Source organism: Equus asinus, chromosome 14, assembly GCF_041296235.1.
Source record: "Equus asinus isolate D_3611 breed Donkey chromosome 14, EquAss-T2T_v2, whole genome shotgun sequence".
NCBI classification, from domain to species: Eukaryota; Metazoa; Chordata; class Mammalia; order Perissodactyla; family Equidae; genus Equus; species Equus asinus.
In genome coordinates, this window is record NC_091803.1 from 32,605,335 (window position 1) to 32,632,061 (window position 26,727).

The following is a 26,727-nucleotide window of genomic DNA, read 5'->3' on the forward strand; positions in this document are numbered from 1 at the left end:
CCTCTCTCCCATTCACTTCTGGGCTAGTCTGACTTCCACCCCTTCTGTAATAGTCTCTCCTAGACAGGACAGTCCACCTCTGAGGTTCTTGAGGCAGGCAACAGCATCTAAACAGAATTTCATATGCACTTGTTTTGTTGTCCTTCTTTTTTTTTTACTTCTTCTTGACGGTTTCTTTACATTTATGGTAAAAGACTTTGGTTTTCCATTATAACTGATATAATATCAATTATATAACTGACAACATAGTTATATAACTGACAATATATCAATTATGAAACTGATATAACTGATGTAACTGAAATTAGTGATATAACTGAATGTTTCCTGTTTGCTATAAATATACATAATAATAAAAAGCAATAGGATTTAAAGCAACGATTTCAAGCTGCCACGGGTCTGAACAAGTTGAGGAAATGCTGTGTGCACCTTAGGCAGCTCACGACAGGGCGCAGGAGAGATGATCACCAATGGGGTTTATCCTAGTCACCTGGGTCCATGGGCCACTCCTACCTGCTTGGCTTTCTCTATCCTTCACTCCTCATGCTTATCTTTTTACAGATTAATTATCATGGTTGCTATCTATTGATTTAGGTTCAAATCTATGAAATATGAATGTGAATACTTTTTATTGGCTATTTGGAATTTTGTTTTTAACTAACCTCAATTCTCATATTTTTAACCATAATACAACATCATCCTATTAGGCAAATCTCTGTGTACTTCAGAAATCTGACGTTGTGTGCTCTGGTTTAGAATCAAAGTGAGCATTGAAAGAAAACCTCAGTGATTTTAGAAACTTGGGCTAAACAGTAATCTGGAATTCATTTTTGTTGGAATAATCCCAGTATTATTATAATACCAGCTGCCCATCTCTCTGTTATGTGCATGTCTAACAAACATCTCTCTCTATATATTATTCTCATTTGTATCTTTAACACACATATTTTTTAAAGATTTTTTTTCCTTTTTCTCCTCAAAGCCCCCTGGTACATAGTTGTATATTCTTCTTTGTGGGTCCTTCTAGTTGTGGCATTTGGGACGCTGCCTCAGCGTGGTTTGATGAACAGTGCCATGTCCGCACCCAGGATTCGCACCAACGAAACACTGGGCTGCCTGTAGCGGAGCGCGCGAACTTAACCACTCGGCCACGGGGCCAGCCCCATTTAACACACATTTTTGATTGTTATTTTTTTCCCATTTTTCCATACATTTGTCTTCCATACATATGTATTCCATACATATATTTTGGGGGATGTCCCAAAGAATTTAATCCAGGTACTTCATGAATATATAATAGAAGAAGTAGACTTTCCATCCACTCTGTTTGTATTTACGTATTTTTCAGTTGTAAGTTGGCTTATAAATTCTAAGTTGTTTATTTTTAAAAAAATTTGCAGTGTTCTTTTCAGCAAAATAAAACTCTTTAACAGTTTGTGTGTCACATACAGCTTAAGTGTGGCATAATTTATGTATAAAAACAGCATCTTTTGAATGAATAAAATGATGATGAACCCATCACCATATTAAGATAGTAAATACACTCATCACTCCTTAAAGTTTCCTCCTGTTTGATTTTAATCCATCTGTCCTCCCGCTCCTCCATGAGGAGATACTTGAGGGGTATGCTTACCTCCTGCAGGCTGGTTTAGGGTTTCTAAAGATGACTCTGTAACAGAAATATTGTAAAGGTCTTTGAGGATCCTCATTATCTCCAAAATTATTTCAGCTAATGCGTATTCTGCCAGACCTCTTCCATCTTGGGCGTGGTGATTTTGGAATGCTGTGGAAGTTGACAGTTATTACATGTTCCTTCAGAATATGTGCGTATGCCGCTTTCCTCTGGATATCTGTCCTTGCTGTGAGTATACTAAATTTCCTTATGGCTACAGTTTTAATCATAAATAAGTAGGAAGTTTGATAGTCACTGGACCTTTTATTTCCATTCAGTACAACAAATTTCCCTCTAAATACTGCTTTCACGGCATCTCACAAATTTTAATAAGTCCTATTTTCATTATCATTTAGATTGAATTATTTAAAAATTTATGTTGAGACATCTTCTTTGACCCATGTGTTCTTCAGAAGTGTGTTGTTTAGTGTCTAATTCTTTTATAGTTTTTCAGCTATCTGTTATTGATTTCTTCTTTAAATCCATGGTTGTCTGAAAACATAGTTTCAATGATTTTTATTACTTTAAATTTGTTATGATCAATTTGTGGCCCTGAATATGGTGTATCTGAGTGAATGTTCTACGTCAGCTTGAGAAAGACATATATTCTGCTGTTGGATGAAATCTTCTCCAGACGTCAGTAGATCCAGTCGATTGAAGATGCTGTTCAGTTCCACTGTACTCTTACTGAATTTCTGTATGCTGGATCTGTCAATGATGGATAGAGAGTTTTGGAATCTCCAGCTATAATAATGGATTCATCTATTTCTCTTAGCAATTCTGTCACTTTTTGCCTCATGTATTTTGACAGTCTGTTGTTAATACATGCACATTAGGAATTTTATGTTTTCTTGGAGAATTGACCCCTTTACCATCAAAATGATGCCCCTAATTTTCCCTGATAATTTTCCTTACTCTGTGGTGTTGTTGTGAAGGATAATTTCATTGGCTGGGCTGGGCCGCTGGGCCATCGGCTTCGGAAGGAAAGAGGCTGCCTGCAGAGAGGCAGAAAGAGCGGTTCTGTGGAGGCACAGGACCTGGAGACCCCGTGCCGGGCTCTGCGCGGGTCGAGGCGCTCCCCTTGGCTGCTTGGCCGCTGCCGGCCAAGCCCTGAGCCATCCACACGTTGCTGAGGAGTTGCGGAGACTCCCAAACTGGGCCCAGGGGGTCTTCCACAATGGTCAGGAGGGCGGGTCTCCCCGGGATCCTAGGCAGTGAGCTGAGGCGTGTGTGGATCGGTTTCTCACTGGCCAGGGCACTGATGGTTGGAATGATCATCAGATTCTTTCCTAGAATGGCTCCTTGGCCCCTGGTTACTTATTCAGGGTCTTGCTAGAGGGACCTATCCTCCATTTCTTCTGTCTTCGTTTTCCTCAGATGTGGCATCTGTTATTGTATCTCCTGTTTTGGACAATGACTTCTGCTCCCTGGTGTAGGAGAAGGTGGAGCAGCAGGACGCTTGTGAGGTAAATGCTGAGGTCTTTTTCTATTGCAATTGTTTCTGGAAGAATGCTCCTGTGCTGCAGCAGCATCTTCTCTTGCCCTCTAGGCTTAGTGTGCTCCATTGCAGGTGTACCGTGTCATTGACTTTAGCGCTAGTAAAAAGCGTTTCCTGGGAGCCCGAGGCCTCCTCCCCTCTCAGCTCTCATCTTTTCTGACCCAGAAGCCTTTAGTGCTTCTGGGCTGAGGACGGCAGGACTCTCCCACAGTGTTTCTGTCAATTTCACTCAGAGGATGACACAACCCCACGCTGAGGTCTCCTGGCACTGACTGGCCGAAGCCACCCCCAACTCCTTGATGTGGCATTCTTCTGGCCGTGGTGCCTTGGCTGCTCTCCTGGTGCAGCGTGGGGAATGAGCCGGGCAGGGACGTCCGCCGTCATCCTCCCAGGTGAGAAACGCTGGAGGCCATCCCTCCCAGTGGCTCTCAGGTGTGGGTGCTCTGTGCCACGTGCCACATGCCACGTGCAGTGGGCTACGCCTGGGGGGTGATGGCAGAGTTCCTTCCGGTGCCATCTCTGTTGGCCAGCGTGCCCTCCCGGGTCCCTCGCGTGGCAGCTTGGGTGAGGATCTGCTGAATGGCCAGAGGTGGCCTGCGTGCAGGCGGAGGTGGACGGGGGCTCTGAAGGAGAGAAGAGTGAATGTCAGGAAGGTCCTGCAGGACCGAGTCCCAGCAGAGGCCTTGCCCCCTGTTCCCAGGGAGGTGATCCGGTGGTGTCCCGGGGCACCGTTGGAGCCGGGCGTGGGGTGTGTCCTCTTCAGCCCAGCCGTCCCGGGGTTTTCCTGCTGAGATCAAAACGCAGCACGCTTGTGTTGCTCGTGTGGTTCGGAAGGCTCCCTTCGTGTTGGCATTGGACGCAGCCCATGTGCCTCTCCCGGGGGAATTGGGAAGTGGACTCCCCTGCGAGCGCAGAGCCCCAGAGCTGAGTGCTGGGCCTGGCCAAGCGTGGCATGTCACCACGTTACTCTCAGAGTACGCTGTCCCCATTGCCCTGCAGGAGCCTGGGAATGGCTGCCTCCCGGAGACCGTGGTGCAGGTGGGCAGCCAATGCGCAGAAGAGAAGACCCTTGGCGAGGGAGGGCCGCAGAGGCGGGGCACGGGCAGGGGAGAGGCTGGAAGGCAAAGCCTGGCCCCAAGGAGAAGCTTGGCTTCCAGGGCTGGGGCGTGGGCTTTTCCATCTGCGTCGTGCTCCTCTCTCTTCTGGAGGGGGAGCCAACCAGCTTCAAGCTTCTGGGGTGGCGGCGGTGGGGAGGAGGGCAGAGGGCAGCCCCCTGGCCTGAGATACCTGTCTGCCTGGCACCTGCACGTGCCATCCTTGGGCATGGCCTCTGCCGGCCCTGTCTTGGACATGAGCCCTTGCTCTTCTGCTTTGGCAGACACAGTAAGGGAGGTGTGGCGCCAGTGGCCCCTGCCCGTGGTGGGGTGTTGGTTTCGCGCCCGGCCGGGCAGGCCCGCCGTGGCAGGGGTGGAGTGGTCTTGCCCTGGTGCCGCTCCCTTGGCACCTGGTGTAGGTTAGGGGGCCGGGTGAGGTGCTGGCCCTGCTTCCGTGGGTTTCAGCTCTCGTTGGTGCTGGTGCTCGCGTGGGCCACGTCACCCTCCCTTCATCCTTGTATCCTGCAGGTGAGAGTGCGGTCTGGCGGGCCTGCTGCGTCGGGAGGACCAGCCAGCATGGCCAACGCCATGGGTGTCGCGGCCGCCACGAGCTCTGGGCCGCCAGCCCCTCCTGTGGCCGGGTGGCCTCTGAGCCATCCGCCCTCACCTCCACCTGCCCCCCGCAGTAAGGTCACCTGAAGAGTCGGAGTTGCCTCGTAGGGCGGGTTCATCTCTTGGCCTCTGGCTTGGTTGGGTCGAATGGGGAGACCTGCGCGAGGGCTTGGCAGCGGGAGGGCCAAGCTGGCCGAGGCTACTGGAGCGTTCCTCGCCTTTCTCAGGCCAAATGTCCCACGGGCTGCGTCCTCTGTGCAGCCTGGGCTGGGCCGCTGGGCCGTTGGGTGCAGAAGGAAAGAGGCTGCCTGCAGAGAGGCAGAAAGAGCGGTTCTGCGGAGGTGCATGGCCTGGAGACCCCGTGCTGGACTCTGCCCGGGTTGAGGTGCCCCCGTCAACCACTTGGCCACCGCCGGCCAAACCCTGAGCCGTCCACACGTTGCTGAGGAGTCACGGAGACTCCCGAAGCGGGCCCTGTGGGGTATTCCTCAAGGAAGGGTAGGAGGGGTGGGGGCGGGTTGCCCCTGCCTCCTCAGGGGCAAGCCGAGGCGTGTGGGGAGCCGTCTGCCGTCGGCCAGGGCCCAGAGGGTGGGCCAGGGCATCAGGCGCCTTCTGGAGGATGGTGCTGAGGGTCCCTGTTCCTTCTTCATGGCCCAGTCCGCGCGGGCCTGAGGAATAAGCCTCCATCCCTCCTCTCTGGCCTTTCTCAGATGCGGGACATGGTGCTACGGCTCCCCGGAGGGATAGCGGCTCCCGCCCCCTGGAGCAGGCGGCTGCAGTGGTGCAGCAGGAGGCCGTAGGCAAGGTCAATGGCGCGGTCTCTCTTCTGTCACGCCTCTTTCTCGAAGCGTGGTCCTACGCTGCAGCAGCCTCTCCTGGCCTCCGCGGCACTTCATGTGTACCGTAGCACAGCGACCGTGTCATCGACATTGGCGCCAGCACAAGCCGTCGCCCCAGGTGCATTGGGACCCCCGCCCTCTGGGCTCTCCCCTTGCTGGTGTACCCAGTGGCCCCCGGTGCTCCCAGGCTGAGGACTGCAGGGCTCTCCCGCTGCGTTTCTGGTGCTGCCACTCGGAGCCTGAAACTTAAACACCACGCTGAGGTCTACTAGCACGTCCTGGCCGACCCCAGCCCGAACTCCTAGACGTGGTGTTGTTCTGGCCGTGGTGCCTCAGCTCCTCATGGTGAGGCTTGGGGGCGTGACCCAGCCGGGGACGTCCGCTGTCATCCTCCCAGGCGAGGAACGTCAGAGGCTCTCCCAGTGGCTCCTAGTGGCTCTCGGGTGCGGGTGCTCTGTGCCACGTGCCACGTGCGGTGGCCTACGTCCGGGGGGCGATGGTTGGAGTTCCTGCCGGTGCCGTCTTTGTTGGCTATCGTGCCCTCCTCAGGCTCTCCCGCGGTGGCTTCGGTGACGATCTGCTGAATGGCCAGAGCTAGCCTGTGTGCAGGCGGAGGTGGACGGGGCCCCTGAAGGAGGGAAGAGTGACTGTCAGGAAGGTCCTGCAGGACCAAGTCCCACCAGAGGCCTTCCCCCGTGTTCCTGGGGAGGTGGTCCCGTGGTGTCCCGGGGGGCCGTTGGAGCCAGGCACAGGGCATGCCCTCCTCAGCCCAGCCGTCCCAAGGTTTTCCCGCTGAGATCAAAACACACACGCTTGTCTTGGTCATGTGGTTCGGAAGGCTGCCCTCATGTTAGCACTGGACTCAGCCCATGTGCCTCTCCCGGGGACTTGGGAAGCGGACTCCCCTGCGAGTGCCGAGCCCCAGAGCGGTGCGCTGGGCCTGGCTGAGCTTGGCAGGTCCCCACGTTCCTCTCAGAGCATGCTGTACCTGTTGCCCTGCGGGAGCCAGGGAAAGGCCGCCTCCCCAGAGGCCGTGGTGCCCGTGGGCAGCCCCTGCGCAGAGGAGAGGACCCCTTTGTGAGGGAGGGCCACAGAGGCTGGGCTCGGGCAGGGGAGGGGCTGGCAGGCAGAGCCTGGCCCAACAAGGAAGAGCTCGGCTTACAGGGCTGGGGAGTGGGATTTTCCATCCTCCTCCATCCTCCCCTCTTCTGGAGGGGAAGCCAACCAGCTTCAAGCTTCTGGGGTGGCGGTGGTGGGGAGGAGGGCGCAGGGTGGCACCCTGGTCCGAGATGCCTGTCTGCCTGGCACCTGCCCCTGCCTTCCTTGGGTGTGGCCTCTGCCGGCCCTGTCTTGGACAGGAGCCCTTGCTCTTCTGCTTTGGCGGACACAGGCAGGGAGGTGTGGCACCGGGGGCCCTTGCCCGTGGTGCGGCATTGGTCCTGCACCCGTCCGGGTGGGCCCACCATGGCAGGGGTAGAGTGGTCTGGCACTGGTTCTCCTCTCCTGGCACCTGCTGTAGGGTAGGGGGCCGGGTGGGGTGCTGGCCCTGCTCCCGTGGGTTTCAGCTCTCGTTGGTGCTGGTGCTCATGTGGGCCATGTCACCTTCCCTTCACAGCTAAGAGTGATACTGTCAAGTCACTTATAGGCATATTGAAGGGAAGTGCGGGGGCAAAGCCGTGAGCAACAGTTAATGGAGTTTATACTCACTCGCTGATTGACTAGAAATGGAGAACAGCTATTTTACTGCATAGAATTCAAATAAAGATCTCTTGAGATGATTATTTACTGCATTCAAATCAAGTAGAATACCAAGTGAAATGCAATGTACTGAAATCCAAAATCCTATTAAGATTTGTTTCAAATCTTAAGTCTTGTTTTAAATCAGAACTAAGCTCACTTTACAAACGCATATCCTCAAGATCCCAACTTGCTCTGCAGTCTTTTCTAAAGCCAGTAATCATGAGTGGCTTCAAAAAAGCCAGTTTTAGGGGCCAGCCCGGTGGCACAGCGGTTAAGTGTGCATGTTCTGCTTCAGCAGCCCAGGATTCACTGGTTTGGATCCCTGGTGTGGACATGGCACCGCTTGGCACACCATGCTGTGGTAGGTGTCCCACATATAAAGTAGAGGAAGATGGGCATGGATGTTAGCTCAGAGCAGTCTTCCTCAGTGAAACGGGGAGGATTGGCAGCAGTTAGCTCAGGGCTAATCTTCCTCAAAAAAAAAACAGCCAGTTTTAGGGGCCAGCCCCATGGCAGAGTGGTTAAATTCGTGCACTCTGCTTCGGTGGCCCAGGGTTTCGCCGGTTTGAGTCCTGGGCGTGGACATGGCACTGCTCATCAGACCATCCTGGGGTGGCGTCCCACATGCCAGAACTGGAAGGACCCACAACTGAAAATACACAACTATGTACTGGGGGGCTTTGGGGAGAAAACAGAAAAAAAAACCAAGCCAGTTTTAGATAAATTGACACGGCAATGGCAATATTTGTTAACGCGGAAGATGGCTATTGAGGTATCTACCTAACCTCCCCTGGACAGATGTGACCATCTGAAAAATCTCTCTGTTGGTACATATACAAGGGCAATTTTCATTAGACATTTAACAATGGCATTGAGGATATCAAAACAGTAAAATTCTCTTTGCCTTTTATTTGTAAAAGAATGAAAACATATTAACTGGAATTCTTTTTTTGTAAAGATTGGCACCTGAGCTAACATCTGTTGCCAATCTTTTTTTTTTTCCTTCTTCTCCCTAAAACCCCCCAGTACATAGTTGTATATTCTAGTTGTGAGTGCCTCTGGTTGTGCTATGTGGGATGCTGCCTCAGCATGGCTTGATCAGCAGTGCCATGTCCACGCCCAGGATCTGAACCAGCAAAACCCTGGGCCACCAAAGCAGAGCACACATATTTAACACTCGGCCACGGGGCCAGCCCCTTGACTAGAATTCTTAACATATGACCATGTTATTTCAACTGGTTCTCCTCTGGGGGTTACAAACCAAATTCCCTATGGTGGCCAGACAAACACTATAAACAAGGGAAGCAGGCCAGGAGGGACAGTGAAGTGTACATGCCCCATCTAAAGTGGGGAGCTTTGACAAATTATTGCCATGTGGGAATACAGTGACAGTTGGGAGATCTTGAGTTTTTCGAAGAAGTCAAAAATCCAGATTTTTATAAGAGAATTTTCAAATTAAACTGCTGGAAACTATTCTAAGAAAAACTTTAGGACATTCTGTATGGCAAACAAACAATGTCAGTTAACGCCGATATGGCCCTCTAGACACCAGTTAACAACCTAAGGTCTATTACCCACCATTTAAGCTCATACCATACCTGGGTTTAGGAACACTGGATTTTCCCAGAACTGCATACTTCAGCAATTCACATAGCTGGCCATGGTTTTCAGCCAATAAAAAAGTAGATAAGCGAGCTTTCTGCAAAAATAAATCAGGGTATGACAAATTATGATTATCGAGAACAGCAACAAAGCAAGGCAAATTATTAAAATACTCTAGTTTCTGATTATTTTAGCAAATATCCAAACAAAAGGAGGGTTCTAATTAATTGGAAATGAAGGTCTAAAACCATATCCTGTGATATGACATTATTAACAGAATATTTAATAAACATTGATACAGAACCTTCATTACAGATACTTGTTTATGTGCTAGGGATAGTAGGATAAAACATGATTCATGCTCTCAAGGAACCCATTCTACTAAGGCGAAAAAATGCAGAAACAAGTAATTAAGATACAATGTGTTAAGTGCTTTTACAGGGATATAGCAGCAAAGAAGCTAACCACCTTGGGGGTTAGAGTTTTGGGGATAGCTTCACTGAGATGAAAATACTGGGGCTGGGCCTTGAAAATAATGAGTCAGCCAAGTAGGAGGGAACATTGCATCTAAACACACAGTTTGGTTTGGCTGGAGCCAAGATTGCACGTTGCAGAGCAGTGGAGATAGAAGAAGAGAGGGCAGTGGAAGCCAGATCACACAAGATCAATGTGGTCAAAGGTAAGGACTCAGACTTTATCCTGGGGCATCAGGGAGTCCCCTAAAGCTTCTCCCCTCCTTAAAATAGCTTTGCACTTATATGTGGTTATTAAAGTAGTTCATGCTTGTTACAAAAGAGTCAGATAATAAAGGTAAAAGAGATAAAAGACAGACGATAGATAAATGAAAATAAAAGTCATCTCTCATTGTACAACTCAGATAATTACCACTGTCATTTTGGTCTGAGAGGCAGCAGAGTATAGTGATTAGGAGCTCAAGCCCTGGAGTCACACTACCTGAGTTCCAACACTAAGCTCTACCATCTGGGACAAGTGCCTGAAACTAAGACTCGGTTTCTTCATCTACAGAGTAATAATAATTCTACTTCATGAGATTATTGGGAAGACCAGTGAGGTAGTGCAAGTGCAGTGTACTGAGGCTGGTGCCTGACATATCATAAGTACTTAATAAACAACAGCTATTATTATTACTTTTCCCCTGTGACTTTTTTAAGCTAATGTTGAGCACTTATTATTAGCCATTTACAGTTCTGAGCACTTTACATCTATTAAATCATAATTAAAGTCTTCTTAAGTGGGTTCTACTATTATACCCATTTTACAGATAAAGAAATGGAGGAATAGATAAATGCTAGAACCAAGACTGGCATGCAGACTCCAAAGCCAAAACTCTCTTTGTCTCTGTCCTGAAGGGATTATAGTATACACTGTTTTGTAACCAACTCCACCCACCAAAAAAAAAATCCTGTAAATATCAGTTAAATATAACAGACGTCAATTTTGATAATAGTCCATTCTCTAAATTTACCTAAAAATTTATAATTTATCTGAAAAAGTTCCCTACTGACAACACTCGTTTTTTCAAAAGAATTATAAACAATATTATGATGAGCATCCTTGTATAAACATCTTTGTACATCTAAATTCCAGGATAAATTCCTGGTCAAAACAACCATGTGTATTTTACATTCTGATAAATATTGCTAACTCCAGAAAGAATGTACCAATGTGTAATTACCAACCAGAACTGTATGAGATTGACAAGGTGGGAGTGAGTCAGGTAGGGGTCTATATGGCATTGAGTCATCACTGTTGCCAAGCATGGGACATCAGAGCCTGAGTAGGGTGAGGAGGGCATCCTGTAGGGGAGACAGCCCAGGACTAGGGATAGGAACCCAGGACACACATGCAGGAGGGTGGCCTGGTGTGGGGTGTCAAACCCTGAGAGGTATGAGCAGGGCATCCATGCTGTGGGAAGTAGAGAGCAGTGAGGCCTCATCTCAGATGTCAGAAACTCATTAGGGTAAAAGAGGGCATCAATGCTGAGGGACAACGGTAGCCCTTTACAGAATTCAGAGCCCAAACAGGGTGAGGGTGGCCACATGAGAAGGATACAGGAGGGGGACCCGGTACAAGGTCAGGGTGACAGAACTCTAGAAGGGTGAGGAGGGTGTGGGGCAGTGGCAGCAATGGGAGACTGATCAAATATATTGAAGATAATGGGAGTCTCACTGTTAGAGAAGGAAGTTATAAGTATGAAAAGGGAGAAAACTACAAGCAACCCTGTGGAATCGAATTGGAAGTAGAGATATTGATTGAATTCATGTTTTTCAATATGCATGGATACGGAAAAATATTTAAATGTAAACATTTGTATGTGTGTTTGGCTATATGTGTATATTCATATACGCACATATTTCCTAGCTCTCTTTTGGGACTACTGATATCCCAATAGCAATGAGCACATCTAGCATCCAGATCTTCAGTTTCTAAATGTCATTTTACATTAAAAAAAACTAAGTATCCTAGGAGAAATGCCTAATTCCAGGGCTGGGGCAGGGAAAGCACACATGCACCTGGAAAATCTTTTTGTGCCATAAAAGTAAATGCTCAAACAATGATAGGGTCATGTCAAAAGGACACAGAAGCTAGCCTCATGACCAAATCTGGAATCTTTTCAGCATCAATAAACCACTGAATAAAAGAGGTATCCATGAGTTCATACTGATTAAAAAAAAAGGAATAAATTGCAAGTCTGAGGAAGCATCTCCCTACAAAATTAGAGAAAAAACAGTAAGTTTAGAGAAGCTTAGCACACACTATCTTAATCAAGTAATCAAGGTTAGTATCACCAGTAACGGGACAAATCGAAATCATGTACAACCGGATACAAGAGAACAGAGTATCACTTCTGCAATATTTCTGCCAGAGATGTATACCCTGCGTCTAATTGATGAGGAAACATACAAACCTAACCTGAGGGACATTTTACTAAATAACTGTTCCAGGATTCTTCAAAAGTAGTAAAGTCATGAGTGTCAAGGAAGACTGAGGAATTGTGTGGATGGAAGGAGACATGACAACTGAACGTAACACATTCTAGCCTGGATCTTACTGCTTGAAAAGGACGTTACTGGAACAACTGGAGAAACTCGAATGAGGCCTATGGATTAGATGGTAGCAATGTATCAGTTCTTTCCTGATTTTGGTGGTTACAGAGGATCGTTCCTAGGAAATATACACTAAAACGGGGAAGGGGAGATGGAGCATTGTGTTAGCAACTTCTTTCAAATGTTGGTTGGGGGAGTTTTGGGTACGGTTCTTGCAACTTTTCTCTAAGTCTGAGATTATTTCAAAATTAGAAAGTGATGAGACTGTCGATTTCCTTACACTTCTTACCACATTAACCTTTAAAATATTGCTTTGCCAATCTGATAGGAAAGAAAAAAAAAAGGTGGAATCCCCCTTCAATAAAATCTGTTTCCGAGCACTAACTCCCGTCCGGCATCCTGGATGACACATCGTATCTTTTGTTGATCTTCTGTCTCTCCCCACTGGAACCTAAGCAGTGGTCTTCCACTCCCTGCTGCAGCCCAGGGGCTCAGGGCGGCGCCCAGCACCCGGCCCACAAGACACAGGTGACGACTGACGGATGAGCGACCCATGCTCAGCTCTCAGCAAATGGCAGGGACGACCAGCAGCCTCACGACTCCCCTTTGGAACGTAAACTGCACGAGGGCAGGGAATCGTGCTTCCGTGCGCCGGGATGTCCCCGGCACCTAGAACAACCCTGGCACACGGAACACCCGAATCAACGTCTGCCGAGTGAACATCCGTCCTGTGCGCCAGGTCTACACAGGTCTAACCCGCCAGTATCTCCCCGGAGGTGGGAGGCGTTGCCCCGTCACTCCCATTTTACAGCTGGGAGAGCCGCTTCCCAGAGGCCGGAGGGCGGGGCGCCTGAGCAGCGTCCAGCGCGGACCGGGCGCTGCCGGCCGCTGGGCCGAGGGGCTGGGAGCTCCGAACCGCCTCGGGCCGCCCCCTCAGCCCCACCGCTCACCTTGGCTCCGGGCCGCCTCTCCTCAGGTTCCGAGCGGGCTCTCCGCGCCTCGGCCGCCCCGATGTGCTTGCCCGGGGCGCGCCTCCTCTTCCGGCCCTTCTGGAGGAGCGCCCCGGTCCTTCCCCTCTCGGGCTCCATGAGGCTGCGCAGAAAGACGGGCGGGAGCTGAGGAAACCCCGACGGCCGGCTTCCCGAGCGGGGGGCAGCAGGGCGTCCACGGCTACCGCCTCCTTCGGACCCTCCCCACTTCCGTTCACACAGCGCTCCCCGCCGCGGAGCGAACCGCGCCGCCCCAGGCCCAACGGTTTTACCGTCCGCGCCGGAGGCAGGATTCCAGACGGTTCCCCAAGGGCGCAAACGCGACTCTGCCCGTCGGAAACAGGGAATGGGGCATCCCAAAACGGCTCCCACGCCCCCGAGCCCCGAAAACGCCGAGGAAAAGCCGAGCAGAGAGCTCAGACCGCCGCCACCACTCCCTCAGACTCAGCCTGAGCAGCCGCGGCGACTCCCTCTTCAGCCGCGCGCGGCGTTTGAACGGACCGGAAGTGGATTCGGGCGACTTCCGGCTGTTGGCCCCCGAAGCGAAAGGTATATCGGGAACGGCGACTAAGAGGCTGGCGCGGTTAGCGAGGGAGTTCCCGGCGGGGTCGCTCCAAGTTCCGCGGTGGCGTCCGCCGCAGGCTGGGCAGGGGCGCGCGGCGTCAGCCTCCGTTCTCTGCAGCCCCGGCGTCTCCGACCCGCGCTCTCTGGCCCGGGCTGAAAGGTGTCGGCCTGGAGCCTCAGGCCGCCCTGTGCGCGAGGTTGGAAGGACCAGGGTTCTTGACTGTGTGGCCTGGAGCCCGTGTGGGCGCGTTCTAGGCCTCGGGAAACGACTGGACGTGACAGCGCCTTGCAGACCGGTCGCAGGTCTCAGGCAGCCCCCAGTGCACCCATGAAGCCCCACCACGTCTTAGTGAGCCGTGTAACTCGTAATGTGGATCGTTGTGGCCTTCTGCCTGATGCCTAGAAACGCTGTGCACATTTCCGATTTCTAGAATTGGTGTAATAGAGAAAAGTGTCGGTTCAGAGTTGCATGACCCCGGTTGACGTACCAAATATGTGTTCTTTGGCAAATGACCGAAATCGTTTTCTCATCCATTACATATAGGTAGCAAAAGTGAGTACTTTGTACAGTTGAGGATTAAATGAGGTCGCCATCTTCAGTGCCTGCTATGTAGTAAGCAGTGAATAAATGTTAGCTATTATTCCCAACTCCCCATCACACCTCATAAACAAAAAACTAGAACAGGAGGCGCCTGCCTAGTGAAACTAGCTACTCGTCAGAGTAGTTTGTCGCTGCACTTAAGACCTCGGGAAGCCCATCCCTTTCTGTGGACTCAGGGTCTTTGGGGATCCTTTATCATATACTACCTTCCAGTAGTTTACCATGGATGTCTGTTTTTTTCTCAGATATTTTAAGCTCCAAGAAGGCTGGACCTGCCCTGTCTCCTCAGAACTGGGCTGTACACACAGCAAGGGCTTGAAAATTGCAGAGGTGAAAAAATAAGCTTTTCAGTGCCTCTATACCTCTACAATCACTTGAGTTCTTCAGTACTACTGTAAAACAAGGGGAGCAGAAAGAATTAGTGTAAGTTTGCAATAGGTACTGAGGCCCACGCAGGTAAAATGACAACTGAAATCAAAAGAGAGGGTAGCAGTTAGTATAAATTTTGCCTTCAAAGTTTAGGTCAGTTTCCTCTCACTCACAATACATTACTACATTAATAGTGAGGGTTATACCATTAGTTTGTTAGCCTATTCAAACAGGAGTGTGAATGAGTTTGTTGAACATATTGGGTTGTTTTACATTTTTAGGCAGGTTGGATTAACTAGGAGAAAGTCAATTGCACCAGCAAATGGAAATCTAGAAAGAAGCAAATCCAGTAAGTAGTGTCCTTAGTTTCTTTACATGTTGTAGCTTTGCACTTTTAACACTGGCAGCGCCTAAGGACACCCTGATCTTTTGCAGAGCAGCCGTATGACTACTTAATTGTCATTGATTTTGAGTGGACATGCTGGAATGATGGGAAACCCCACCAGAGCCAGGAAATAAGCATATTTGGACTGCCAATGGCCAAGAGTAGCACTAGATGAGTAACTTTAAGGTTTATAGATAGAAATGAGTCAACAGCTAGTTTAAGAAAACAAAATGGTCTATGAATTGGTAGTTTACTATAAAACCTGATTTGACAAAAAAAGAACAAAAACCTAAATACTTAAATGTGTCATCGTATAAAATAATCATGTGTTATCATATAAAATACTTGTTTTAGGGTTACGTACAAAATCTCAATTGCACAGAAGCTAAAAAAATACCTTTGCAAAAAAGAAGTACATTTTAACTTCCGTATGGTCTTCATATTTGATTGTGGAAATATGTTCAAGAATTTTAAGTAGATATACTCGTAACTTTAATATTTTTACTTATTCTTTGGCATAACTTTATTATAATCATACTGCTTTGGTCATTTTAGTATGCTTTGGCTAAAACAATGATTGTTTCATAATGCTATGTGGTGGTAATCAATGTTTAATTTAGAGTGATTGCAGCATTAATTTAACAATCATGTATTCAATTGTCAGTTGATTCTTTCATGTGGTTGAATTTCCAGTAGTATTGCTGGACACATCAACTGGAGAGACTGAATCTGAGTTCCACGCTTATGTTCAGTCTCCAGAACATCCAGTTCTTTCTGAATTTTGCACAGAACTGCCAGGCATAAAGCAGGTATGCCCTTCTCTTTTCCCCACCTCTCTTCCACCTGCCCCCAACCAAAAACCAAGCGAGTATGATGCAAATACTAAAATTCAGAAATCAGTTTTAAAAAGGAAGCAAAAGCTATATACCAGTTGGAATTTGATTTATTCAGTGTTAAGAGGAATATCCCATCCTGAAGTCCACTGAAATCTTTAAAAATAGGGAAGAATGTTGTTATAAAAATGAATATCAAATTTATTTTGTGGAAATTAAATGACATCAAATTTCCATCAGTCTGGATTTAATTATTATATTTTGATGTGATTTTAGATTGCTCAACCTAATTTTTCTTATCTTGAAGAGTTCTAATCATTATATTGTCTCTTTCTCATGTGTTTTACCATCTTTTCACTAGATAAACTCTTTCCCAGTTAGAACCTCTTCTTTGTTATATCCCCCCACAGTTCCTATTTATGTGCTCAGTCTTTATGGAATTCGATTGTTGAATTCAGATTTGTGACTCTCTTTAGGCTCAAGTTGATGAAGGAGTCCCTCTGAAGATTTGCTTATCTCAGTTCTGTAAATGGATTCAGAAGACTCAGCAACAGAAGAAAATTATTTTTGCTTCTGGGGTTGCAGATCTTTCTACTTCCAAAGTAAAATTATGTGCATTTGATACTTAGTCAGGTAAAACATAAATTATATCTATCCATTATAAGTGAGTAGCATTACCAGTATGTAATTCTTTATCCCTAGTAAGAATTATACTTGTTAACCTCCTGGGCCAGGAAAAGAAATCCAAATGCCTAGCAGATGTTAAACAAGAATGGTAAATTTAGTCATATTTTTAAAATTACCATTCTGAGATACCTTAAAATTTTAAGACTTAACTTTAAGAATCTTTCTAGAGTGTTCCTGTCTGTTCTTCTGAATTCAGGTAAAGATGATTTAGTGAAAACTCTTATCATGCTATTTTCTACAACCTTGAATAAAAAGAGTTCTCATTTAACTCACATCCTTTCCTTTTATACTTTCACACTCACTAATATAGACATCAAGAGAAAAAATGGGCCATTTGGTAGATCTTTTGTATGCCCATGATGTATTATTATCATTAATAGTCATTAATAGCAATGCTGTGCCATTGATAGCATAGCACTGATAGTCATATTTGGTTTCAGGTTGCTATAAGATGTCTGTTTTCTCAATTACATTAATATTTTCTTAGAATATTGAAAGCAAATAACCTTCTCCCTATAGCCTTTGTAATTTGACGCCTTACTCTTCTTCCTGAAATAATCAGTGTATTTTATTGGGTATTTAAGAAACTTTGAAACTCAGTTACCAACTAATTTCTTAATAGAAAGTATGTAAAGTGAAAAATTGTTAGATATTAACAGAGAAATTAAATCTTACTATTTTATATGTTATATTATTATAGCATGATAATATACCACTATATATTATTCTAAATCTTACTATTCTATTTTATATCATCTTTTAGTGTTTTATTTATAAATGATGATAGCATAAGTAAAAACTGCTGGCATCATTGTCTTTTTGTAAATAAATAAGTGGAATTTATTGGCTCACATAAATGAAAATCCAGAGGAGGTAAACTTCAGGTTGGCATCATTGACTTTGTTCTATTTTAATATACTTCATGCAGACTGGGACTTGGGGTTTTCTTGGAGTATGAGTGTAAAAGAAAACAGCTGTTAAAACCCGTATTCTTAAATTCTTGGATTGATCTCAGAGTAACTTACCAGGCAAGGGTCAAAGATGGAGGCATGTTCACTTTCCTTCTCTTGAAAAATGACTAGGGGGCCGGCCCTGTGACTGAGTGGTTAAGTTCGCGCGCTCTGCTGCACTGGCCCAGGATTTTCCTGGTTCGGATCCTGGGTGCGGACATGGCACTGCTCATCAGGCCATGTTGGGGCGGCGTCCCACATGCCACAACTAGAAGGACCTGCAACTAAGATATACAACTATGTATTGGGGGGGATTTGGGGAGATAAAGCAGAAAAAAAAAAGAAAAATGACTAAACTTTATCCCACATGAGTATGGGTTTCTACAAATAAAATCTTTTCTTTTGAAATGTTCACATAGATACATTTCTTAAAGTATGTAAAAACAACACAACAAAAGTAAGAACCTTCCAAATCTAATAGAATGAAAAATTATGAAAAGTAAATGGTTAATACAAAGCCTTTCAAATAGTAATCCTTTTTTGTAGATACGTCTTCTTTTATTCGATTATATTTTCTGCAGAAGAAAACCAAAAAGACTAAGTTGTGCCCTGCAGGAAGTGGGAATAGAATTCTTGGGATGAGAACATTCTGGTTAGTGTAAATTGAAAATCACTTTATTATGTAAGTCATTTTATTTGTATAAAGTCTTTCGTATGAATCTTACTTTTTTCTGATGTCACTACTAAGGAATATCCTTCAGCCTAAAGAAAGCTCCTAATCTATACAATTCGAATTGTTTCTAAGACTTTCAAATTGACTTTCATAAAGTATTGTAAAATAAAGACTGCCATCTAATGGTTTTCTGGTTGCTAAAAAGAATGAAAAGAATTAGCCAAACCAAGTGAAGATTAAACAAATGCCCAAATAATACAGTGGACTAGTGAAAAACCTGAACAAGACTATTAGATTACTCGTGAGACATGGTCCCTACAGAATGTTCCTCATATTTTTGTGAACTGTCTAACGAGATTTCACTTCGTCCTCTGTGAATGTGGGAGATCTTGTCTTTCATTGGTAAGGCTGCCACAGCTTTCCACGAGACCAATTTATCATGATTAAAATTAGTAGATGATCATAAAACTAACAGTATGTTCCAATTTCTATTTAAGTGGTGGTTTTTGGTTTTGGGGGCTTTTGTGCTATGTATCTTTACACTGATACCACAAAATTTGTGTTTGGTAGCTGTTTCGTCAGGGTTGGATAATTCTCCGAATACTGCCCTTCTTGCTTGGAAAATGATCAGGGATGGTTGCTTCATGAAAATTACAAGGTCCTTGATCAAGGTTAGTGGTGTCTTGCCTCTTTTATCCTGTCATCTCAGACTCCAGAAGTAACCATAGGTTCAATGAAATGTAGATGTCATATGTGCAATCATTTATAAATCAATCATTCAAGATGTTTTTCTTTTTTGTGGTATCATTTAACGTATATTAGAGAAATTGTGAATACACAGTTTCTAAAGTTGTTGGACTTGTCTGTGGAATCATAGGTTCCCACTAAGAAGAATCCCAACATTTTGGCCAGAAATTTGAATACAAATCAAGTTGAAGAAACATTGGCCTGCAACAGTAACATTCAGGGTCCCAGCATATTTAATAGTGAGCCTAAAAATACAATAAATCCTCAAGAAAAAGTTAAAATGGCATCAATTGGTGTCAATTCTCCTATAATGGTACAGCAAGATCAGTTACAACTAAAGAACGATATAAAAGTGGATCTTCACAAGGTCAAAAGCTGTTTGTCTTTTTTTAATGCTAAGTCCTCCACATCTCTGGGGCAGTTGCAGTCTCCCAGTTTGGCTGCACCTATGCAGAAACAAATAAAAAATGAACGTCTTGCATTTAATACCAGATCTAAGTCTTCAGCAATTGGTTCAGAATTGGTACTTGTTTGAACTGCCATTTCATCTGTTATTCATGTTTCTGATACAGAAATGAGTTCTGCTCTTGACTGTTTACTTGTGTTGGCCAATTGGGAGGATGTAGCTTTACTGCCAGCCTCTCAGCCTGAGCAAAATATAGATTTATACTTGCTATTAGTGACTCAAACTTAGATACTTCATTTAATTCTGGAGAAAGATTAATGGTTTTAAAAGAATCTGAAATGCTAAGTCATGAAAACTTTGGAGGCACAGAGGAAACTTGTCAAAAATCTGAAACCTCTAAGTCTGCTGTGTATAAGAGTTTACATACTACTATTTATGATGTAAAAGAAGCCAAAGATCCAGGTTCAGATGTTTCTGACTTTAAATTACCTGAATGCAAATCAAGTAGCTTCAACAGCGTTAATGCCAGTATGTCTCATCCTTCAGTTTTGGGGAAACATCCTCTTCTTTTAGGTGGTACTGAAAGGAGTCCATCCGTTCCCTCAGCTTTCCCACCAGCCAAAAAACAGACCTTCACTATTCATGAAGAAAAGCCCACATCATCTCTTGGCTCCCCAGGGAGAAGGTCTTCCCAGAAGGTTCTCCCCTCTGTCTTAACTTCTACAGTTAACCTATGAGAACCTTGGAAGAGTGGGAGGATGACACCTCCTTTATGCAAGTGTGACCGAAGATCTAAGAGGCTTGTTTCTAATAATGGACCAAACCATGGAAAAGTCTTCTACTGTTGCCCTATTGGGAAATACCAAAAAACCAGACAAGGTTATTTCAAATGGGAATAAACACTTCAAAAGGAAAGAGCCAATAGCATAGTTCTGTCTCATTCCCCAGGAATAAACTTTTAGTTCTCCAGAAATAAGCCCTGTTTATGACAGAAATGTAGAGTTTTCTACTAAAAATTCATGGAGACTCAGACCATCAATGAGGAGTTGATAAACTTTCTTTACATCTAAACTATTTTTACTTTAATGTGACTTTTAGTATAGTAAAGAGAAAAAAGTGTATACGGCTGCAAGTTATGAGGGTTTCGCGTAGTCTGTAGATGACAGTGAAGCTGTTAAACACATACACACACACACAGTGAAAACAGAGAAAAAGTAAATTTCACAGGTTTCTAATTTGATTCACCAGTTATCTGACATTTGTCTTCTATTCACGTATGATTCCTGATTGTTCCTTGAATTCCTGAACATTACGAGTATTCTGATAATGTCTTACACTATTTTATTTATATTTCATATATTATTTGCCAAATTTATCATACTTTTTTAAGAACCACAAATGAAATATTCTGTAAACTGTATTTATTACATTAAATATAATAAGCAACCATAGTATATGATATCCTTCTTTTACAGTTAGACCTTGAAACAAATTTTAAACTGTTTTTAAGTTATTTGAATAAAAATGTGACTAATGAAAATCCCTAGCCTATTTTCAAGTAGATACTTGTACTTTGAGAATTATGATAATTTTCTGTTATATTTTCTAAAAACTTGTATGAGTTTTTTAGTTTTATTTCAATGCTTGAAGATTGGCTCTGGTTTGTATATCAATGTATCAGAAGAATTATTCAACTATGAGTTGAAAACCAACAGATTTGGTTCAGAAATTACTTCTATACTGTACATTTAAAAATTCCTTGGCAATTGATGATATTCTTTTTTTATTGAGGTCATAATAGTTTACAAAAGTGTCACATTTCACTTGTACATTATTATTTGTCCGTCACCATATAAGTGCCCCTCGTCATGCTTTGTGCCCAGTCTCCAACCCCCTTCCCCTGGTAACCACTGAACTGTTCCCTTTGTTTGTGTGTTTGTTTATCTTCCACTATGAGTGAAATCACGTGGTGTTTGTCTTTCTCTGTCTAGCTTATTTTGCTTAAAATAATACCCTCAGGGTCCATCCATGTTGTTGCAAATGAAACGATTCTGTCTTTTTTATGGCTGAGTAGTATTCCATTGTGGTATTCCATTCCATTCCACCACATCTTCTTTATCCAGTCATCAGTCAATGGGCACTTGGGTTGCTGTCATGTCTTGGCTATTGTGAATAATGCTGCAATGAACATGGGGGTACATAAGTCTCTTTGAAGTGTTGATTTCCAGTTCTTTGGATAAATATCCAGTAGTGGGATAGCTGGTTCATATGGCATTTCTATTTTTAATTTTTTGAGAATTCTCCATACTGTTTTCCATAATAGCTGCACCAGTTTACATTCCCACCAGCAGTGTATGAGGGTTCCCTATTCTCCACATCCTCTCCAACATTTGCTATTTTTTATCTTGGTGATTATAGCCATTCTAACGGGTGTAAGTGATATCTTAGTGTAGTGTTGATTTGCATTTCCCTGATGGTTAGTCATGTTGAATATCTTTTCATGTGTCTGTTGGCCATCTGTATATCTTTTTTTGAGAAATGCCTATTCATATCCTCTGCCCATTTTGTGATTGGGTTGTTTGTTTGTTGTTGAGTTGTGTGAGTTCTTTATATATTATAGAGATTAACCCCTTGTCAGATATATGATTTGCAAATATTTTCTCCAAATTGATTGATTGTCTTTTGTTTTGATCCTGATGTCCTTTGCCTTGCAGGAGCTCTTCAGTCTGATGAAGTCCCACTTGTTTATTTTTTCTTTTGTTTCCCTTGTCCGAGTAGATGTGGTATCTGAAAAGATCTTTTTAAGACAGATGTCAAAGAGTGTACTACCTATATTTTCTTCTAGGAGTTCAGTGGTTTCAGGTCTTACCTTTGATCCATTTTGAGTTTATTTTTGTGTATGGTGAATGACAGTGGTGTACTTTCATTCTTTTGCATGTGGCTGTCCAGTTTTCCCAACAACATTTATTGAAGAGACTTTCCTTTCTCCATTGTACGTTCTTAACACCCTTGTCAAAGATTAGCTGGCTGTAGATGCGTGGTTTTATTTCTGGGCTTTCAATTCTGTTCCATTGATCTGTGTTTCTCTTTTTGTACCAGTACCATGCTGTTTTGATTATGATAGCTTTGTAGTATATTTTGAAGTCAGGGATTGTGAGGCCTCTAGCTTTGTTCTTTTTTCTCAGGATTGCTCTAGCTATTCAGTCTTTTGTTGCCCCATTTGAATTTTAGGATTCTTTGTTCTGTTTCTATGAAGAATATCATTGGGAATTTGATTGTGATTGCATTGAATCTGTAGATTGCTTTAGGTAGTATGGACATTTTAACTATGTTTATTCTTCCAATCCATTTGCATGGAATATCTTTCCATTTCTTTATGTCATTATCAATTTCTTTCAGTAATGTCTTTAGTTTTCATTGTATAGGTCTTTCACCTCCTTGGTTAAATTTATTCCTAGATATTTTATTCTTTAGTTGTGATTGTAAACGGGGTTGTGTTCTTGAGTTCTCTTTCTGTTAGTTTGTTCTTGGAGTATAGAAATGCCACTGATTTTTGTAAGTTGAGTTTGTACCTTGTGTCAGGGAAGTGGGAGAATTCCTCACCCTACCCCCCCCCCAACCCCGCTTTTCCTTAAGGTTCTTATGGCTGGCCAAATAACCAAAGAGGCAAACTAGCAAGAGAAAATCAAACATTTAATAGCGTGTATACATGGGAGAAACACAGAAGAAACTGAGTAACTCAGCCATCTGGCTGATGCTGCCTGTTTAAGTATCTTCAGCTACAGACAAGGAGGATGTTGGGGATAGTGATTTGGGGCTTCAAAGGGGAGGAAGACAATTTACGTCGAGATGGAATGCAAATGTTTGTTAAACAGGTTTTGCTATGTCAAAAAAATGGGTTTGTTGGTGTCCTTTTATCACACCTATTTTACATCATACTACAGCTATCATATGGTATGAGCTCCTTCCTGGAACAGACCTTCTGTGTTAAAGTCTTTTAGGTAGTTTTTTGGGGGAAGGTCAGCTGCTCTTCCTGAGTCTTTAGATCTTTTATTGTCTTCAGCTCAAAATAGTCCACATACCAGAGTGGCACATCTTGGGGCAGCCTGCCCTGAACCCCATCACTTGCAACTTTGCTGTAGTTGTTGATTATATCTAATAGTTTTCTCATGGATTCTTTAGGGTTTTCTATATATAAGGTCATGTTATCTGAAAACAGTGAGAGTTTCACTTCTTCATTGCCTGTTTGGATTCCTTCTTTTTCTTTTTCTTGCATCATTGCTCTGACCAGAACCTCAAGTACTATATGGAATAAGAGTGGTGAGAGTGGCACCCTTGTCTTCTTCCTGTTCTCAGAGGGATGGCTTTCAGTTTTTCCTTGTTAGTATGATGTTTGGTGTGGATTTGTCATATATGGCCTTTATTATGTTGAGGTATATTCCTTCTATACTCATTGAGAGTTTTTATCATAAATGGATGTTGGATCTTGTCACATGATTTCTCTGCATCTATAGAGATGATCATGTGGTTTTTATTCCTCATTTTGTTAATGTGGTGTATCACATTGATAGATTTGCAGCTGTTGAACCATCCCTGCGTCCCTGGTATAAATCCCACTTGATCATGGTGTATGATCTTTTAATGTGTTGCTGTATTTGGTTTACCAATATTTTGTTGAGGACTTTTGCATCTATGTTCATCAGTGATATTGCCCTGTAATTTTTCTTCTTTGTGTCATCCTTGTGTGGCTTTGGTATCAGGGTGATGTTGGCCTATAGAGTGTGTTAGGAAGTGTTCCATCTTCCTCAATTTTTTGGAATAGTTTGAGAAGGATAGGTATTAAATCTTCTTTGAATGTTTGGTAGAATTCTCCAGAGGGTTTTGATTACTGCTTCTCTCTTTACTTGTGACTGGTCTATTGAGATTCTTCGTTTCTTCTTTATCCATTTCTTCTAGATTGTCCAATTTGTTAGCATATAGTTTTTCATAATATTCTCTTATAATCTTTTGTATTTCTGTGGTAGCCATTGTAATTTCTCCTCTTTCATTTCTAATTTTGTTTATTTGAGCCTTCTCTTTTTTTCTTAGTGAGTCCGGCTAAGGCTTTGTCAATTTTGTTTATCTTCTCAAAGAAGTAACTCTTTGTTTCATATCTCTTTGTTAATATCATAACTCTTTGTTAATATCTCATTGATCCTTTCTACTTTTCTTTTGTTTCAATTTCATTTATTTCTGTTCTAATTTTTATTATTTCCCTCCTTCTGCTGACTTTGGGTTTTGTTTGTCCTTCTTTTCCTAATTCTGTTAGGTGTAGTTTAATATTGCTTATTTGAGATTTTTCTTGTTTGTTAAGGTGGGCTTGTATTGCAATGAATGTCCCTCTGAGGACTGCTTTTGCTGCATCCCTTATGGGTTGGTATGGTATATTTTCATTTTCATTTGTCTCCAGATGCTTTTTGATTTCTCCTTTAATTTCTTCAATGATCCATTGGTTGTTCAATACCATGTTGTTTAGTGTCCACATATTTGTTTCTTTCCCAGCTTTTTTGTTGTAGTTGATTTTTAGTTTCACAGCAGTATGGTCAGAAAATATGCTTGAGATAATTTCAATCTTAAATTTGTTGAGGCTTGTCTTGTTTCCAAACATATAATCTATCCTTGAGAATGTTCCAAGTGCACTTCAGAAAAATGTGTATTCTGCTGCTTTTGGATGTAAAGTTCTTTATATATCTACTAAGTCCATCTGGTCTAGTTTTTCATTAAATTCCACTGTTTCCTTGTTGACTTTCTGTCTGGATGATCTATTCATTGGTGTAAGTGGAGTGTTAATGTTCCCTACTATTATTGTGTTGTTAATATTTCATTTTAAGTTTGTTAATAGTTGCTTTGGTGCTCCTCTGTTGGGTGCATAAGTACTTATAAGTGTTATGTCTTCTTGGTGGAGTGTCCCTTTTATCATTGTATATTGCCCCTCTTTGTCTCTCATTACCTGTTTTATCTTGAAGTCTGCGTTGTCTGACATAAATATGACACGACCTGCTTTCTTTTGTTTGCCGTTAGCTTGGGGTATCGTCTTCCATCACTTCACTCTGAGCCTGTGTTTGTCTTTAGGAGTGAGATGTGTTTCCTGGAGGTAGCATATTGTTGGGTCTCATTTTTTTAATCCATCCTGCCACTCTGTGTCTTTTGATTGGAGAATTCAGTCCATTTACATCTAGAGTGATTATTGTTATGTGAGGGCTTAACCCTACGATTTTATCACTCATTTTCCGGTTCTTCTGCATTTCCCTTGTTTCTTGTCCCATGTATTTCCAATTATCAATTCACTTTGATAGTTCTATATGATGGTTTTCTCAGTTTTCTCTTTATTTATTATTTGTGTCTCTGTTCTGATTACTTGTTTAGTGGTTACCATGAGATTTGTATAAAAAATCTCATAGATGAGGTTGTCCATTTTCTGCTAGCCTCTTATTTCCTTAGACTAAGTTGATTCCATCCCTTTCCCCTCCCCCTTCTAAGTTATTATTGTCACAACTTATTCCATCTTGTGTTGTGAGTTTGTGGCTAAAATGACAAGGTTATATTTATTTTAGATGTTTTCCTTCCCTTTGTCTTTAATGTTTTAATTGTTTGCTAACCTTTTCTGATGGAGAGCTGCAATTTTCTGATTTTGTCTACCTTTTTATCTCCTTGCTCAAGGCTTTGTAAACCCTTTCTTTTTTTTTTTTTTTTCAGGTATGAGGGTCTCTTGAGCACTTCTTTTGGGGGCGTCTTCTGGTGATGAACTCCGTTAGCTTTTGTTTGTCTGGGAAAGTTTTTATTTCTCCATCATATCTGAAGGATATTTTCGCTAGATAGAGTCTTCTTGGCTGTAATTTTTTGTCTTTCAGAATTTTGAATATACTATTTCACACTCTTCTAACCTCTAAGGTTTCTGCTGAGAAATGTGCTGAAAGCCTTATAGGGGTTCCTTTGTAAGTTATTTTTTTGTGCCTTGCTGCCCTTAGTATTTTTTCTTTGTCATTGGCTTTTGCCAGCTTTACTAGTATATGCCTTGGAGAAGGTCTTTCTACATTGATATAATTAGGAGTTCTATTAGTTTCTTTCACTTATGTTTCCAACTCCTTTCCCAGGTTTGGGAAGTTCTCAGCTATTATTTCTTTGAATAAGCTTTCTGCTCCATTCTTCTTCTTATCTCTCTCTGGAATACCTATAATCCTTATGTTGCATTTCCTAATCAACTCAGATATTTCTCAGAGAATTTCTTTATCTCTTTTTAATCTTAGTTCTCTCTCCTCCTCCATCTAAAGCATCGCTATATTTCTGTCCTCCAGACCGCTAAGTGTGTCCTCCAGAATATCAGCTCTGTTATTCAGGGAGTCCAGATTTTTCTGTATC

The 26,727-nt window shown here is 43.5% G+C and overlaps 1 protein-coding gene, 1 long non-coding RNA gene and 1 pseudogene across 3 annotated transcripts; 2 read left to right on the plus strand and 1 right to left on the minus strand.

The window, feature by feature from the left end:
* Positions 1 to 1,916: 1,916 nt before the first annotated feature.
* LOC139040206 (RNA exonuclease 5-like) lies at positions 1,917 to 13,627 on the minus strand. The gene is made up of 4 exons (XM_070484764.1): positions 13,387 to 13,627; positions 13,076 to 13,217; positions 9,054 to 9,154; positions 1,917 to 6,343 (listed from the first exon to the last, which is right to left on the minus strand). Exons 1-4 carry the CDS (start codon positions 13,467 to 13,469, stop codon positions 6,310 to 6,312), a joined length of 360 nt encoding a protein of 119 aa, XP_070340865.1. The 5' UTR covers positions 13,470 to 13,627; the 3' UTR covers positions 1,917 to 6,309.
* Positions 13,628 to 13,673: 46 nt separating this feature from the next.
* LOC123276739 (uncharacterized) lies at positions 13,674 to 18,734 on the plus strand. Of its 2 annotated transcripts, none has more exons than XR_011494263.1 (3): positions 13,674 to 15,842; positions 16,343 to 16,499; positions 18,050 to 18,734. It is a non-coding gene; the product is annotated as an uncharacterized lncRNA (long non-coding RNA). The 2 variants fall into 2 exon arrangements; XR_006513248.2 differs by lacking the exon at positions 18,050 to 18,734 and having other exon boundaries at positions 13,674 to 14,997; positions 15,727 to 15,842; positions 16,343 to 18,041.
* Positions 18,735 to 18,799: 65 nt separating this feature from the next.
* Positions 18,800 to 20,440, plus strand: LOC139040112 (ERI1 exoribonuclease 2-like; annotated as a pseudogene).
* The last annotated feature ends 6,287 nt before the right edge of the window (positions 20,441 to 26,727 follow it).